The sequence below is a fragment of the Pseudorca crassidens genome, chromosome 10, assembly GCF_039906515.1.
Source record: "Pseudorca crassidens isolate mPseCra1 chromosome 10, mPseCra1.hap1, whole genome shotgun sequence".
Taxonomy (NCBI): domain Eukaryota; kingdom Metazoa; phylum Chordata; class Mammalia; order Artiodactyla; family Delphinidae; genus Pseudorca; species Pseudorca crassidens.
This window is the reverse complement of record NC_090305.1, coordinates 92,846,960-92,864,571: the sequence shown is the minus strand read 5'-3', so window position 1 is coordinate 92,864,571 and position 17,612 is coordinate 92,846,960. Positions and strand designations below refer to the sequence as shown.

The 17,612-nt window shown below is 36.6% G+C and overlaps 1 protein-coding gene across 1 annotated transcript in view; it reads right to left on the bottom strand.

Annotated features, from left to right (window-relative positions):
- The window catches only part of CNTN6 (contactin 6), a 157,652-nt gene that overhangs the window by 127,636 nt on the left and 12,404 nt on the right, over positions 1-17,612 (bottom strand). Inside the window, 1 exon segment of the mRNA XM_067755234.1 lies at positions 16,081-16,256. Within this exon segment, the coding sequence (XP_067611335.1) occupies positions 16,081-16,222 (142 nt within the window). The 5' untranslated portion in view covers positions 16,223-16,256.

Genomic DNA, 17,612 nt, shown 5'->3' with positions numbered 1-17,612 from the left:
AATTTTTATTTCCATCCTTGCATAGAAATAGAATAAACCTTATTTTATTCATGTGATGAAATACTATACAACAGTTAAAAGGAAAGAAGGAAACCAGCATGTAGAAATATGACTAAATTTTAAAACTTAGTGTAGAGGGGGAAAAAATGTTGCAAAAGGAATTGCACTCTGATATCATTTATACCAAGATTTAAAACAAAAGGAATAAAACACAAAGCCACACTTCAAAATATAATAATGAGAATATAAACATCAATAAGTCTATTTATATAAAGAAAAAGAGTGAACACCTACTTCAGTATTTATTAAGATCTCAATTTTGTGCAGACCAACACTACTGAGTTAAGAGAATAAATAAAAATATAAACATTCCTTTTCTTGCTTTCAAAAATATAAGAGTAAAGGGTATGGCATCACGATGCTGGGCTGGGTTAGGTGAGGTGGTGTGAGAACTGATGCTGAAGGGGTTTTGTCAGCTGACAAAAGAGAATGCTTGAAATAGATTAATTAGATTAGACCATGCACGTTGTATCCATTCCTATACCTGTCTCTAAATAAAATTCAGCAGTCCAGTGGAGAAAATGCAGAAATTAAGCATCTGACTTCCCAGATTTATCCAAGCAATGCCGTCTTCCAACAGGGAATCTTTGTTAAGGAGATGCCCTGGGAAGATTATTTAAGCCCTGTACTGAGCCAAACACCAATAGGATTTAGAATGGTCCAACTTGGAGGTTCTCACAGATGCATTTTACCAGTCTCTGTGAGTCTCCTCAAGTCATCTTGACAAGAACGAGCCCTCTTTGCATGCAGTTTTACATGTAGTTTGGCATTTCCAAAATCCTATTCCCCGGAAGTAAAATGAGCATCTTAGTCAGGAAACTTGAATTTTAAAAGAAAGATCATTACTATCAAACTTTGAGAATTCTGAAATCCAGACACTTTAGAGAAAGAAAGTAGTTGGGCCATTCTATTACTGATTACTACTAATGAGAGAAAAGGCACACAAAAAGAAAATCACACACCTGTATGCTTATCCTTGGAGGACAGCACACAGTCAGACTCAGGAAAAGTGAATTTCAGTACAGAAAGAGGGTGATGACATGTATTTAAAGAGAAAGGCAAGCTGGGTGATGTCTAAAAAGTGGAAATAGGTTGTGAGATTAAAAAAAAAAGAGGCCAAGACTTTGAAGACTTTGTGGGGGAAGAGAAACCCAACACAGTAACATCTTTGAATTCATGATTACTTCCCTTCCTAATCTTAATGTTAAGTGACAATAAGGTCCCACTTGATGTCAGTGTTTATGAATTAAAAATGAGACCAGTTGTCATGGTTGGACTTTTCTCTGGGTGAAAATTCTGTTTTGGATTTCACCGTGGTTAGGTTTTCACCAGATGAATAAAATGAAGGAAGAAATGAGCAGTTGAGTCAGGGGTAACTGGAAAACAATGGTTTCAAAGGTAAATCAGGGAATATAGTCTGGTTAAAAACAGAATGATGACAAGGGGTGGGAGAGGGACAGAGGGTAGTTGTTAGGATTAATATATTATAGGATCCAATGAGTCGCAGTGTGGTTGGAGTCCATGGACTATAATAGGGGCAGTGAGCTAGATAGTTAAGAAGTGGTGTTCCAGAGTTGGGAAGGTTGAAAAATTAGATATGGGTGAAGCTTGGCATTTTAGATAGTGACAAGATTTTGGAGTCAACTTGACTGGGTTGCGTTTGGCTAAGGTAGAGAGATGAACAAGGTCAATGTAAGATAAAAAATCAAGGAACTGAGAAATCAGGTTATTGAATACTGAATGCTGAATATAGTGTAAGATGAAATGGCCAAGAATATGACAAGAGTGTTTTGGTGAAATTAACAATAAGCTAGGAGGTAAAGTCTCCAAGGAATGATGGGATGATCTGGAATGAGAACATGAAGACAACATGGGTAGCATAGTCTAATGGCCATGATCCTAGTGACTGGGGCATTACATATGAGAGGAAGGTCATCTAGAAGTGGCATTGAGGAAAAAGGGGCACTTTATCCTCACTCACAGACTGGGTAGTAAGAGGACATGGTACACACTGCTATATTTAATATAGATAACCAACAAGGACCTACTATATAGCACATGGAACTCTGCTCAATACTCTGTAATAACCTAAATGGGAAAAGAATTTGAAAAAGAATAGTTACATGTATATGTATCACTGAATCACTTTGCTGTACATGTGAAACTAACACAACGTTGTTAATCAAGTATACTCCAATATAAAATAAAAATATTAAGAAAAAGAGGACCTGGGAGAAAATAGTCACAAGTTTGGCGGAATACAAGAGAAGCAGCATCCTCAGATGAAAGCCAAATTTCAGGTGATGCAACCCAGTGAGGAGGAAGTCAGCAAAGGTTAAGGGTATAAGGATTCGGCTGGTGACTGACTTCGTTTCATGAAGTCCAGGGAAGAACTTTAGCAGCTGGGGGAGAGTTGGCAAATGGGGTCAGAAGTGGGAACAAGCAGAGTTACGTGTAGATGAGGGTTTGGGCAGTAAGGGGTGACCTTGGAACTCTAGGCTTATTACAGTGCCCTATGTACAGCGCAGTGGATCCCCAGCATATCAGAGATGGTAATGTCAAGGCAAATATGGAGGCAAGGATACGTGCTTGGGGATGCGTGGTGGAGGGTCTTGTCGAAACACCCTCTCCATTTCTGTTGGGAGAGCGTGGAGTTGAGGGGAAGGGACCTTATTCGGAGCATCACAGACTGACGTTTCCTTTTGTTAACTGCAGAAAGAGAGGTGGAGGGCAGAGATGAGATAACCGGGACCACAGGCCGTAAGATGCTTCTTTAGGACACCTGCCACTGGGGATGCTTGTGTTGAAAGCCTGACTTCTGCTGTCAGTCAGAGCCACGTTTAAAATCCTGGCTCTGCCGCACACTTGCTGTGGGAATTTAAGCAAGCCCGGGAACTGCTTTTCCCAGGGCTTGGCTTACTGGATACGTATTAACTTTTATAAATATTCATATTTATGTTAATAACCATAGTCAAGGCCCTAAACCTTCTAGACGTGCCAAAAAGAAGTGTCATAAACTTCGATGTTTGACTCAGCCAGATTTTGTTCCTTCTTAAATGAAAACACTAGGATTACTTTCTAAATGAATCCTGAGAACAGTACAAAGACAAAAACAGAAAGCTGAGAGGCAACTGGTGGGGGGAACAGCCCCGTAGCACAGTTGTTTACATTTGATTACTTTTGCTTAAAACTAATGAAATAATTAAAATAAATCCTTTGTGCTCAAGGGATAGAACCCTAGTAAGATAAACTCTAGTAGCTCTTATGGATGGGATTTCTGGAAGAATTAAATGAGGGTTATATAATCCCCATTCATAAAATAGAATTAACTTATGCAAACAAACTCATTAATATGCATGTGAAAGTAGATCTGTCAACTTAAGTATTCTCAAATAGGTGGGGAAACACCCTGCAGTTGACTCCTTAAGTCATGCCTGCAGATCTAGACTTTCTCATTTGCATTTTCTGATGTCATGAGTAGAAATTTCTGACGGGATTATAGTTTGAAAACCTATTGTTTTGGTTGATGCTCAAACACATTTTTTTCTTGTTCTATATTTCAAAGGCATTGATTTTTTTTTTTTTAAGTAAGCCTATAGTTATATTTGAGCAGGTGCACAAACACCGAAAATAGAGTTTACTTTGCTCACTGCTTCCACCTGTGTTTGTGACATAGTAGGTGCTCAATAAATATGCATTATTTGAATGTGGAAATAAATATGTTAATGGCTGTCTTAGAGTTTGGAAATACAGATTAACATTTGCTTTTCCCCTGGATTTATGTAGACCATATCATAGCTGCCTTTTTATATCACCTTGGGTTAACCTCTATATGCTGCTATTAGATTGTCTTTAGGCACTAACATAAGTCTTATTTTGAGACTGTATTTCCTGCTCAATATGGTATTGAGGCCAGCAACATATGTGTCACCTGGAAGCTTGCTAGAAACTTAAACTATTGGCACCCCCCTTTGGCCTCTTGAAACAGAACTTACGTTTAATAAGGTCCCCGAGTGATTTGTATGCATATTAAATTAACATTTGACAAGCACTAGTTGAATGATTAGGGAAGTGGGTTATAACATCAAGAATCTCAGGCATTACATCTCACCTACACTATTTTCTAATGACCCTAGGCATGTTACTCCACTTCTCTGAAGTTAATTTTCCTCGTCTATAAAACTGGGTTTATAATGGTAGCTTCTGTGTTACATGGTAGTTTGAAGGATTAAAGTAAATTATCCTCTTTAGCTAGAAAGAACTGTTGAGAAGGTTGTGACCTCCTTTTAGGAACATATATGTAAGCATCCATCATAGAGGATGTACTCAGTATCTTAAAACTTGAAATGCTTACGTGCCTTATTTTTATAAATTCCCATCATTCCCTGGCTCCTACAAGAATGGAGAAGGGGGTAACATAAATGTAACACCACCAGTTCAGGAAGCAGAACAACTTTCTTCCCAAACCATCAATCTCGGAAGTATAGGAAAAGGCACAGGCTCATGGAAGCACACCAAGAAATGTCCAGGAAAAATATTCTAACCTAGTTTTCTGAAATAGGTAGGCAGGACCTCTGGACTGAGTTATGCTTTGTGAGCCTTCCACAAAGAAGAGCCACATAATATTTGAATAAAGCAAGCATTGGATTCACCTGAAGTTTGAAAAATTTAGCAACTCATTTCTATTGCCTGTACAGAGGACCTACTGTGGTGGTGTCACAGCTATAGCCAGAGGTTGGTGAGATTTGCAAATAGAGATAGTGACATTGGCTACAGTGATAGTAAACTAGGCACATAGTTCGGGAAGCCTCTTAACTAACGCTATGGAAGAGGCTTAAGGAGTATCTAATGAATGTGAGCTGTTATTTTAAAGATATGATATAAGAAGTCACCGTAAGAAATCCAATGTTGTAAGCATTTGAGCAGGTTTGTGAGGGGAATGTGATCCACTGAATCACCCACTTTGCTCCTGAGGATTCACAAGAGAAGCTTCTCTCAGGTTCTAGAGTCAGAACGATTATGCTTATAGGAACAATTGGCATGTTTTTATCCCCTGGAAGATATGAACCCTTTTTTGCCTTGGCCACTGAAAAGCTTAAGTTTAGTAATTGGATATGACTTTATGATATGAATTTTTATTCCCTTTTTATTTTACTTGAGATATTTTTCCCCTTCAGTTTAGCTGACAGATTGAGCCTCAGTTTTAATCCATATCATCTATTTTAATAACTCTCAGATATCAAGACTAATTATAAGACTGCTGTAATTGAGTGTGGCATTTGCACAAAGATAGACAAATATAACAATGGAAGAGAAAAGAGAGAGCCTAAATGCAGTCCCAAGCAGTGGGTATGCATGCTTGATTACCTTCAGAGATGGCACTATAGAACTGTGAGGCAAGGGCTGCATTTTTAATATCTTGGTTGGCTTGATTGGATCCCTATGAAGATATATATATTGAACCTACCTTGCACCATGCCAATAAATAAATAAATAACTTCCAGGTGCATTGCAGTTTTAAATATGAAAGACAAGACAATAAACTGTAGAAGATAATATAGGAGAGTATCTTCATTTAATCAGGGCAGGATAACGTTTCTAAAACTTTTTATAAAAAGCATCATTACATATAGGAAACAATCGATAAATTGGACTATATTAAATTTGAAAATTTCTGTTTCTTAGAGACATGATTAAGAGAGTATAAAAAGGCAAGCCACAAGGTAGAAAAAGCTATTTCCCTACATAAAACCAACACTGTGCTGATATTTAGAATCAGTCACTAAGAAAAAGAAAGACAGCTCAATAGAAAAATGATTTAAATTTTTTTTAAAGCGGGGGAGGCTTTGCATGTAGCCAATACACATGTAAAAGGTGCTCAAGTTCATTAGTTATCAGGAAATGCAAATTAAACCCAAATGAGATACCCTTACATATCCTCCCCAAAAGCTAAAATTTAAAAAAGACTGACAATACCAAGTGTTGTCAAAAAAACATTGCTGGTAAAAAGATAAATTAATAAAACCACTGTAGACAATAGTTGGCATTATCTTTTAAAGTTGTACATATGCATACCCAAATGCCCTATAATTAATTCTACACTATGGTATATACAACAGAGAAATGTATACACAAATGTACTGAAGATAGATACATGATTATTCGTAAAGAATTATTCATCTTTGCCGCTAGAAACAATCCACATTTCCATTAAGAGTAGAAGTCATTCATAAATTGTAGTATGTTCGTACAATAAAATATTATATATCAATGGAAATTAATGATCTACAGCTACCCACAACAACATGGATGAATCTTACAAATACTGTCGGCTACAAAGCCAGACTCAAAGGAATATATATTGTATGGTTTTATTCATATAAAATTCAAAAAGACAATATTTAATTATATATTTACAAGTCAAGATAGTGGAGAAGAGAGAGAGAGAGTAGTAACAGGAAGGGTAGACCAGGGGAGGGCCTTCTGGAGTGTTCCCAGTTTTCTGTTTCTGAATCTGGTTTAGTACTGCTTCACTGATCTATGTATGTTTTGCAATTTTCTTGTATGTGTTTTGCTTCTTGGAAAAGATTGTATATAAATTAATATGTTAAAACATGATGAACATTTCCAGAGGTTACCACCAAATCCTCTTTATCATTTGAATTTACTTTTTAAACATTTAATTCTAGTCTGCTATTTTGGTAACACATTAATAATAAACCCCAGAAAATAGTTCATCTGATTCGTTAGTACAAATAAAAATTTTGCTGTGATTCCTGACCAAATTTATAAATCTCAAAAGCAAAATCTCTACAGGCTATGTTCAAAACTTCCTCAAAATCACTTGTCAGATAGCATAAGAGTAATAAATAAGCACTTCAGCTTTGGGTTTCTTTCTCAGTTTTACACATCAGAAAATCTCAGTTTTGATCGGATGAATACCTTACTTTCTAACGTTGTCTTCTCCCACCCCAGCTCTTTGCCTGTGCACCTCGAATGTACAACTTTATTCAAATGGACCAAAAAGACTAGGTCCTGCTGAATATGAGTAGAGGTGAGGGATAAGAGAAGGCCTGCATTTTTAAAAAGTATCATTTCTGATAAGATACATAAATAGATGTCCAGCAGTGATGATGAAGAGAAAATGAGGCTAAAACATTGGATAATCCACTCTCCTGTTGATTGAAAAAAATAAAAATAACAGTGGCTTGCTATAATTCAACCATGCAGCTGCTCTGAGTCCATTTGTTTAAGGCTTAGATTAGTTTTAAAAGCGAAGGCAAACTCTTCTCCTTTTTATGATACCCACTGACAGTTATTACATTAAGATAAATTCAGAATATTAAATCCATTGCTACATTGTTTAATGCTGTTTCCAAAATGATCATTAAAAATCAATACTAATTTATCAGATTTCTTTTATTTAATAAATTAAAGGAAAATATTTCTTTACCCACTTTGTTTAGATACTTTTCTGATGTACAAAAAAAAAAAAGGTTAAAAACCATCTAGCATTTACATTTATAATTAGATATGCATTACCCACTTAACACACACTTCACAATTATCAGAGCCTTTACAGTTTCCAAATGCGTTTTTGTGTTATTTTTAAAACCCCTTCTCTTGAGTTTTAATTCGCTTTTCAGATATAAATGCACTTTGTCAGTATATCTTCAGGATCATGTATAACTGTTTTTATATTTCTTATATATGAAAAAATATTAAAGACATTCTGAATTCATCAGTACCCAATGAAGATTTTAAAATTTATTTCTAAGATGTGAGAGGGTTTTTGTTGTTGTTTTTCATGCTTGTACAGACCCTGGGCAAGAGACAGAAATAAAAATGCACATCACCTACAAATATACAGATATCTTAGAAATCCTTCTCGAAAGAGCCAAAGGCTTTGATATCATTACTTTTACTTGGAGACCTTTTCTGTTGTTCTCTGACTATGGGTTTTGGATTCATGTGGATTCTGTTTTACTTCCTCTATCTACAAATAAATGTATATTTAAAAATTATTTTCAGATGGAGATGTGAGAATTCTAAGTCTGTGGTAGGTTGGTGACCTTGGACGAGTAACATAATTGCCCCACTTCGAATTTCTTTAATTTCTTCATCTGTAAAACATGGTTTAGGAGAGCTTACAGGTATAGAATAAAGATGAACAGCATTGCAGATATAAAACCCTTGGCATTTCTCTGGAAAAAAAAATTATGGTGATTGTAAATGCCTGCATGTTTATAGCCCTTTAAAATGAAATATTATCGCATTTTAACCTTGAGCCACCTAAAATCAACCCTGTGACACGGAGCAAGAATCCCTTAACCCCATCCTACAAGTGTTAGAAATGAGGTTTGGAACATCCCTAAATATGTGTACCGTGGTTTTAATAATATTAGTAATATCATTAATTTATCAGACTGATATTTTTAAGGGGAAAAGTATGTGGCGTTTTCAAGCAACGTTCTATAAATAACTTCAAAATTCTTAACATCAAAGTATTTCCATTGTTCATAGGATAAGTACTGAAGTCCCAAACTTGGGCTATTAATAGTTGCATGGGCAGACCTCTGCCAAGCTCTCCATCAACAACTCAACAACAATATATCAGGTGCCCTTACCCACTGCTCTACATGTAATCATAAATATTTGGGCCTTACAGTAAACCTACATAAGGTGGGTACTACTGACACCTCCATTTTACACTTAAATTCACACCTGTGCACAATGTCACATAGAGTGGGGAATATTTTTCAAACATAGGCAGTTCATGCCTGATACCTCTGCCTAAAAGCTTCATGATATGAGGAAGTTCTGCAGGTTTCTCTGTCATCTCCTAATATCACCCAATCATTCCATTTTTTGTAGATTAAGCTTGGAAATAAAGGGTCTCCAAAATTTGGATATACCTGGCTCCAAATTATGTTTCAGCCTTGTCCTAGAAAACCAGTTATTTCTAAATCATGGCCTTTCACATTCCAGGCACCCTGGCCTGGGTTTTGCCATTGCCCTCTCATTTTCTCTAATGCTTGAGACTTGTTTGCATTTGCATTTCCTCTCACTCTCCTGTCAACCTGAATGTTCTCCTCCACCTACTTTCTGTGTTTGGAACACAAACTAATATTCCAAGGCTCAGTTCAAGCCCAATTGCCTTTGGAAGGCTTCCTTTGCCCTTTGTCCAATCCAGACAAACTTTACTACTTCCTTCTCTGGTCTCCCTTATAGGTTACATCTCACATCATCTGATGCTTTTTTTGAGGAGGTACAGTGGGCAGTAAGAACTTGGACTCCAGGTTCTGATTGCCTGGGTTTGAATACTGACTGTGCTACTTATGTGTGTGATTTTGGGCAAGTTAGTTAATTCTTCTGTGGCCTCAATCTGCTCATCTGAAAATGGGATTATAGTAACTTCATAGGGTTGTTGTGTAAGGCTCACTGAAGTTAATTTACATAAAAAGCTCGGAACGGTGCCTGCTATATAATATGTACTATGCAAATGCTAGCAATTTCTTTCCTTTTTTTCTTGCACTCAAGATTTCACCTGCCTGCTCTGTGAAGACAGGGAGCAGCTATTTCTTATCTATCATTTAATCTTTACTCCCTAACACAGTGCTTGATGCATATAAATAAGGTGTTTTCTGGTTGCTTGGTGGATGAATAAATAAATGACCATTCATTTATTCAACTAGTCCAGCTTCGGTCTAGCTAGGCTAGGAGGCTCCAGCAATAATGGAACAAACTTATGTGAAATGGTATCTGTGATTAAATTTTAAATAGTGCAGGACCAAAAAAGCCCTATTCATAAGTAACGTTTATCCCAATGTTGATCTATTCATTGGTAGAGTTGTATATTATGAGTGTCTAAAAAAAATACAGCTCAGTGAAATCATGGATTTCTTTCAAAATGCCTATCTTTTTTACTCAAGGATGACATTTTAAACAGCAATGACAGATGCAATGTTCTCTCACAGAAGTACGGAGTAATTCATTAACATACATATGAAAGGAAGGAGTCTACATTCAACCTTTACCACCAAAGTCCTTGAGAAATAAAAGAAATTCAAAGCAGCTACAAGTGTAGCTTGTAAAAAGTCAAACCGGTGTTATCATTCAAGAATACCAGGGTGATAACAGGAGCTTTTGATGACTAGACACTTGCTGAATTTGATTTAGGGTTGAGGTTGGGTAGAGGAAGAAGAGAAGAGCTTAAATTAGAATCTATCTGAGAATTTGGAATGACAAAATCTTGCGTGGAAGAACTGAAGGAGACTTTTGCAATTAAATAGTTCAAAACATACTTTTGGTAAGTCCACAGAGATGACTGACTTGTCTGAGTAACATAGCTGGTTAAAGACAGATTTGATTTAGGAGGATTTTTCATAACAGAGTTTTTTTATATTTGGGCTGCATTTCAAGATGGTTTCATGGTGGGATGATTCAAGGTGAGGCAGACTCTAACAGGCTGAGTCTAATATAAACTCCAAGGGTGCTTTTGAATTTCTGAACATCAGGACAGAAGTTGCAAACAAAAGTCATCAACTATCTAAATGTATTTACCTACAGAGTCTCTCCCATGGACAAGTTAGTTACTGAAAGGCTGTTCATAATTCATTTGTTCTGAAGGTCAAAGTGGCACTATACAGTTGACTGCCAACTGGTAGGAAGCAGAGTTGTTGACACAATTTTATTTTGATGTATAGCTTTGTTCTTACCTATGGAAATTTGTATTAGGGCTTCTGGACCCAATTTCTCTGTCAAGAAGAAGATAAATATCTTATATTAAATGTTTAGTGTCTGTCTTACTTTGGGCTCCTTAGAAGCAGAGTCTGATGCAGAGATTCAGGGTGTTGATTTATTGAGGAAGCACTCCCAGGAGAAATGGAGGGATGGAAACTGGATAGAGCAAGGGAAGGGGCTAAGCAAGAAGGTGTCTCAGCTGTTGTCTAGATCCATCCTGACCCCATGGGGAGCTCTAGGGCATGCATTGAAGAACAGGGGCAGCTGTGGGCATTAACAGCTGAGCCCACTGCCCGTTAAAAGGGATCTGGACCCGGCACCAACAGCATCTACCACCAGGCTTATTGTGAAGGTTACTGTCCTACAGATATGGCTTATTATTTCAACAATGATTATACCAATAGCAAATGAAATAAAGAAAAAAGGTCCACATAATTTGTGTGGGCAGTGTTTGAAAAGGACTGAATACCTTAACACAAAAGCCATAAGTTTTAGAATCTGAACTTTTATACTCAAGTTACAACTGGTTTTCTAACAATATGCTTTTAAAAAAATTCCAATCTCAGTGAGCCTCAGACTTCTAATCTGTAAAATGGGGACAACAATAGCATCTTCCTCTTATGGTTGTTCCACAGTTCAAGAAAGGTAATATATGTCAAATACCTAAAAGTCTTGAAAACAAGGGAACAGCTGGTCTGGAGAAAGTTTTAAAATGTAAACTAGATTTTTTTATGAGTAACTGTAGCAGTTTGAAATATGTAGATGTTTGGCCAACTTGAGAGAGTAAATGAAAATATAAAAAGAAGAATTAGAGTTACCGTTTCCTGAGTGCCTATAAGGGACCAGGGGTTTCACATTCATTACCTCAGTTAATCCATTTCACTGTCCTGTGGATGCTGCTGTAATTCTCATTGTATACATTTCATAAAAGAGGCTTAATATTGTTAAGAGGTGACCTAATATCATACTACTGGTTGTTTTACAAAGATAGAATTTGAACTCAGATCTGTTTGTATTGAAAATATTAGCATTTGACCACCATTGTTGCGATGTTCAGAAAGGTACAAAAGCCTTTCTAGCAAAATAGACAATGTTGAAAATTTATGAAAGTAGTGGTGAGAACTCAAATTAAGTTGAGGGTGCGGCTCTTGGCTTTAGAAACTTTCCATTTGGTTGGAGACTTGCATTTGGATTCTACTTTTTCTGTGCAAAGAAACAGAACAGATACTTAATAAGGAAAACTTACTCTTTTTTTTTTTTGATAATTATGGGAGGAAAAAAAGCCAACTGAAATGATTACTTTTATTCCCCTGAATTCTTATGATATCACTTTTTAAAAACTTGTGGTAAAATATGTATAACATAAACTTTACCATTTAAACCATTTTAAGTATACAATTCTTTAGTATTAAGTACATTTGCATTGTTGTATAATCCCCATCCATCTCCAGAATTTTGTAACCAATCCAAACTAAATCTCTGTACTCATTAAACAATAACTCCCCATTTTCCTTCACCTAGTCCATGGAAGCCACCATTCTACTTTCTGTCTAGGAATTTGCCTAGTTACTTACCTCATATAAATGGAATCCTACGATAAGTATCCTTTTGTGTGTGTCTTATTTCACTCAGCAAAATGTTTTCAAGGTTCATACATGGTGTAGCATGTAATAGAATTATAAAATTTCCTTTTTAAAGTGGAATAATATTCTGTTGTATGTTTATACCACATTTTGTTAATGCATTTATCTGTTGATGGGCATTTGGGTCCTTTCTACCTTTTACCTGTTATATATAATGCCACTATTAACATGGGTATACAAACATCTGCCTGAGTCCCTTCCATCCTTTGGGGCATTTACCTAGAGGTGGAATTGTTGTGTCATGGTAATTCTATGTTCAAGTTTTTAAGGAACTGCCGTGCTGTCTTCCACAGTAGCTGTACCATTTTACATTCGCACCAGTAATGCACAAGGATTCCAATGTTTTCACATCCTTGCCAATTCTTGTTATTTTCTGCGTGTGTGTGCGTGTGTGTGTGTGTGTGTGTGTGTGTGTGTTTAAAATAATAGCCATGCTCATGAGTGTGAAGCAGCATTTTCTGGCTCTGATTTGTATTTCTGTACTGATTAGTGATGTTCAGGATGTTTTCATAGAGAAATTCCCAATTGGATATTTCTCTTCTATTATGTTCTCTCTTTTTCTTTCTGCCTCTCTTCTCTCTGTCTCTCTATTTCTCTGCCTCTCTCTTTCCCTTCCTCTCTTTTTGGAAGAGTAACCTTATTAATGAGATTATGCATATGCATAGATTTGCATGTGGATACAAATGTAATTTCTTTGAACGAAATTTCAGAAAACCTATTTTGCAAAATTAATATCCTGTATCTCTTAAATGAGATTAGAAGAAAGAATTTGTAAGTGGAGTCTTCTGGGCTGTAAGTCATCAACACATTTTTTTTTTTTTAATAGAAAGCTTTCTGCTTTTTTCCATGGTCTATGTCTTGACTTAAGGTGTTATTTTTCTTTTTTAAAGGATGTTTTTATTTATTTATTTATTTATTTTTGGCTGCACTGGGACTTCCTTGCTGCCTGTGGGCTTTCTCTAGTTGCAGTGAGCTGGGACTACTCTTCATTGTGGTGCATGGGTTTCTCATTGCAGTGGCTTCTCTTGTTGCGGAGCATGGGCTCTAGGTATGTGGGCTTCAGTAGTTGTGGCACGTGGGCTCAGTAGTTGTGGCTCGTGGGCTTAGTTGCTTCACGGCATGTGGGATCTTCCTGGATCAGGGCTCAAACCCATGTTCCCTGCATTGGCAGGCGGATTCTTAACCACTGTGCCACCAGGGAAGTCCCCATCAACACTTTTCGATTCATCTTTAAGATCTTTGTGCTCATTTGTACAAAAAGTAAACCACTCAGAGTTGTATAATAGCAGTAGCAAAGCTAGACCTGGTATGTTCACCTTTTGAAAAGAAGTTATTTACTACTTGGAATGAACAACTGACTTAAGTAAGGTGGCGAGAGTACTTATGAAATACAGGAAATGAAGGGAGATACTTTATAGGTGATTAAAATATGTTGGTTATGTTTAGGGTTGATTCAAGAGATAATTACACTCAACCAAATCTCTCCATGGACTTAGCAGGAAATGTTTCAGGCGTGGGACCACTACAGATACTGCACACGAAAGTCAGAGTTATGTGGTTCTTTTTTTGTTTTTGTTCTTGTTTTCAAGTTTAAGACTTGGAACATAAGATCCTTTAAGTCTGCAGGAGAAAGATCAGCTAATGGATGTAGGCCATTCTTCTTTCTGCATGAATAGTAATAGAAACGATTTTAGGGATCAACAGTCACACACCTTCAACTCAAAAAAAGGAAAATTTTGTGAAGAGACAAGAAAGTCAGCAAGGACAGAATTGATTTTCCCGTTCATCCAAATGAAAGCATACAATTTCTTCTTAATTGAAACCTTTCCTCTTTTTTTAGCAAAGAGAAAATATGATTTAACTTTGAAAAACTTCTAGTTACACGTATTTTTAAAAGCAGAAAAAAGGTGAGAAAAAATAATGTAGGGGAATAAAAATATATATTTTTTGTTTAAGAAGGGGAACAAAGAGGAGGAAATAGATGGCCATGTAAAGCATAGTGCATTAATTTTCATCGTAAGTATTCAGTTATTTTCAAGAATGGATAGAATCCATAGCTTTAGAGAAACTCCAGGGTATAGCAAATAAATGTGCTGTATATGTTTTCCTTTGCCAGAAAGTCAAACTTATTCTTATGCAATCTGATCCAAATCATGTGTATCTTCTAGGGTTATCGCCTATCCAGGTAGGAGATATAATTCTTTTGGCAGGATCATTGACAGTCTATGGAGCAATTGTTTACTTCTGTAAAATAAGTTTCTTATTAGTATTTTGCTTGCTATTATTTTTCCAAGTGCTGGTCTTAGCTGAAATGCAGACATCAAGTATTGTGTTTATCTTTACCGTAAGGTTCAAGCAGCCATCAGCCTTTGTTCAGATTCCATTTAGCTCTATAAACTTTTGCATTATCCTTTGATTTCTGCAGATATAAATACATTCAGATACACTTAGTAATGTTTGTGTGTATGTATACATGTGTATGTGTGTATATATAGGACCACATACATATATGTACATATGTATAATGTGTGTATATTTATGACCGCATGCATATATATACGTATGTGTGTGTGTACTTATTTCTGAATATGCTCACATACATATTCAGAAACAATGCCATCCCCAGAATGGTCAACATAGGGGAACTATGTGTAGAACAAGGCATATTTGGAACACAAGAACACATATTTGGAACACAAGATTTGCAATGGGAAACAGACCCAATTGTTAATTTATATATCTAGTGATGACTAAAGTAGTTCTACAGGGTGGGCTTTGGACATATATTTTATTTTTTAAATTTCAAAATAATTACTTTTTCAAAGTAACAGAAGCATAGACCTTTTCATGAGGGCTGCAAAGAGTAGCTTCTCACGCTTTGGCCCCTGATATATCCTCTGAGGTGGACACGGGTAGGGATTGGGTCAGGGAGGGGGTACAAAAGGAGACTTTTAAGGCTTCTACTTCATCCATATCAACAGATGTAATTACTTTCAAACAAGGCTTTCCCTGGATCCAATATGAAACATTTCAGCCCCTGGAAACACTACAAAAAAACTATATAAGGAGCAGTATGTCTGTTGTTCATCTGCTAATGTCCCCAAATGTCACCAAGGTAATTATTTGGATGACATTTTTGTGATGCAGCTGGACATTGTTACAGTTAATATAAAATCTGCCTTTGGCAACTACTTTATTTCCACCTACATCAAACTGTGGATGCATGATCACTTTTCCTGGGAGAATACTAGCCTCCCCCAAAAGACATCTCTGCCCTCAGCTTTTGCTTCGTGTGCTCTGCATACTAATACCCAATGCAAAAGAAAAAGGAAAAAAGAGTAATATATATAATCTTTATCTTAATATGTATATCTGGAACTTTCAGAGATATTTATAAATATAATTCACAAAATACAATAACACTGATATTTCCTTCCTTTTTTGAAATAGATTTCAGCTATCCCCAGGAGTCTGAATTCACAAAATGCACACTGTTAAAACTTTTTGCCTCTATAAATTCATATTTGCTCTCAAAGAGCATGTGATTGGCAAAGCTGGATTTTTTTCTACTATGATTATAATAAAAATATATTTTTAGAAACATAAAGATTATAGATTTTTCCCACAAACTCACATGCAAATTGGAGCTTCGCCTTCTGGCTCAGAATTGTTCCCAGAGGGTTGGTGGCCAGGCACTGGTACGTGCCAGTATCTTGATCTGTGCGGGGGCTACTGATTGCCAAACTGCCTCCGTCCAACCTGTAGTGATAGCTCATGGTAAAATCAATATCTGTGCCATTTTGCTTCCACCTTCAAGGAAAAAAAAATCAAATCATGTTTCTGATATACAGAGTTGACCACTCCTGTGTTAAACAACATGCACCTGTAATTCCTGAGACTGTTAAAATGAAACAAAACATGGTTTTATGTGGATATATCCCACCAGTTTCATAAAAGATAATTGTCTTCATGAGCTCTGTGATATCAATAACTATGTTATTTTGAAGATCTTCTACTCTTTACAGATTATGAACATTCACCCAAATGTGTACAAAGAGGCAATAGAACTCTTGAGAAATAAAAAGTAGACATTCAGTCAATAAACCTGGCTGCCCTATTCCTATAGCAACTTTTCAAATAACACGTACCATACCTGAACACGCACAACTGATACTGCAAAATTGAATGTCAAAAATGATTTAGACAGGGCTTCCCTGGTGGCGCAGTAGTTTAGAGTCTGCCTGCCGATGCAGGGGACGCGGGTTCGTGCCCCGGTCCGGGGGGATCCCACATGCCGCGGAGCAGCTGGGCCTGTGAGCCATGGCCGCTGAGGCTGCGCGTCCGGAGCCTGTGCTCCGCAACGGGAGAGGCCACAACAGTGAGAGGCCCGCGTACCGCAAAAAGAAAAAAAAAATGATTTAGACATAGAAATCCAAGAAAAATATATTAGAAGTGGCACAAAGAAAGCCAGCAAAGATTTTACAATGCCAATTTGAGGCCGATAACAAAACAAAAATAACCAGAGTACTTTAGAACATGATTGTCTCTGTTAGTCTCTTACTAGGAAAATTAATTTCAACAGTATTTAGAAATACTGAATATTTTTCAGTATTTCTACAGTATTTAGAAATATTTCAACAGTATTTAGAAATGCCAAACTAAAATTATACCTTAACAAAAACAAATGCATTTTGAGAAGTTTCTATTTTAGGCTGCAAAAAGTTTCTTGGCTTACCTATTAGTCAACAATCTTTTTGTACATGAATTAAGTATCAGAAAGGCCTAACAGTTATATTTATTTTCAAAGAAATATAAGATGTTTTAGAAATTGCATTTGGTCATTTCAAGATGAATGAATAGCCAGTAATTATCTTTAACTGGACTCACTTCCCCCACCTTGCAACCCCTAACTTCCATCAAAATATTCAGACATTTTGAAATAAGAATATTACATACTTAAACAGATATATTTCTAGGGCACAAGCTGTGTGTAGTCATACAAAGCATTTAAGAAAAGAGATATTTTAACCTCTTTTTTTTTTTTTTTTTTGTGGTACGTGGGCCTCTCACTGTTGTGGCCTCTCCCATTGCAGAGCACAGGCTCTAGACGTGCAGGCTCAGTGGCTATGGCTCACGGGCCCAGCCGCTCCGCAGCATGTGGGATCC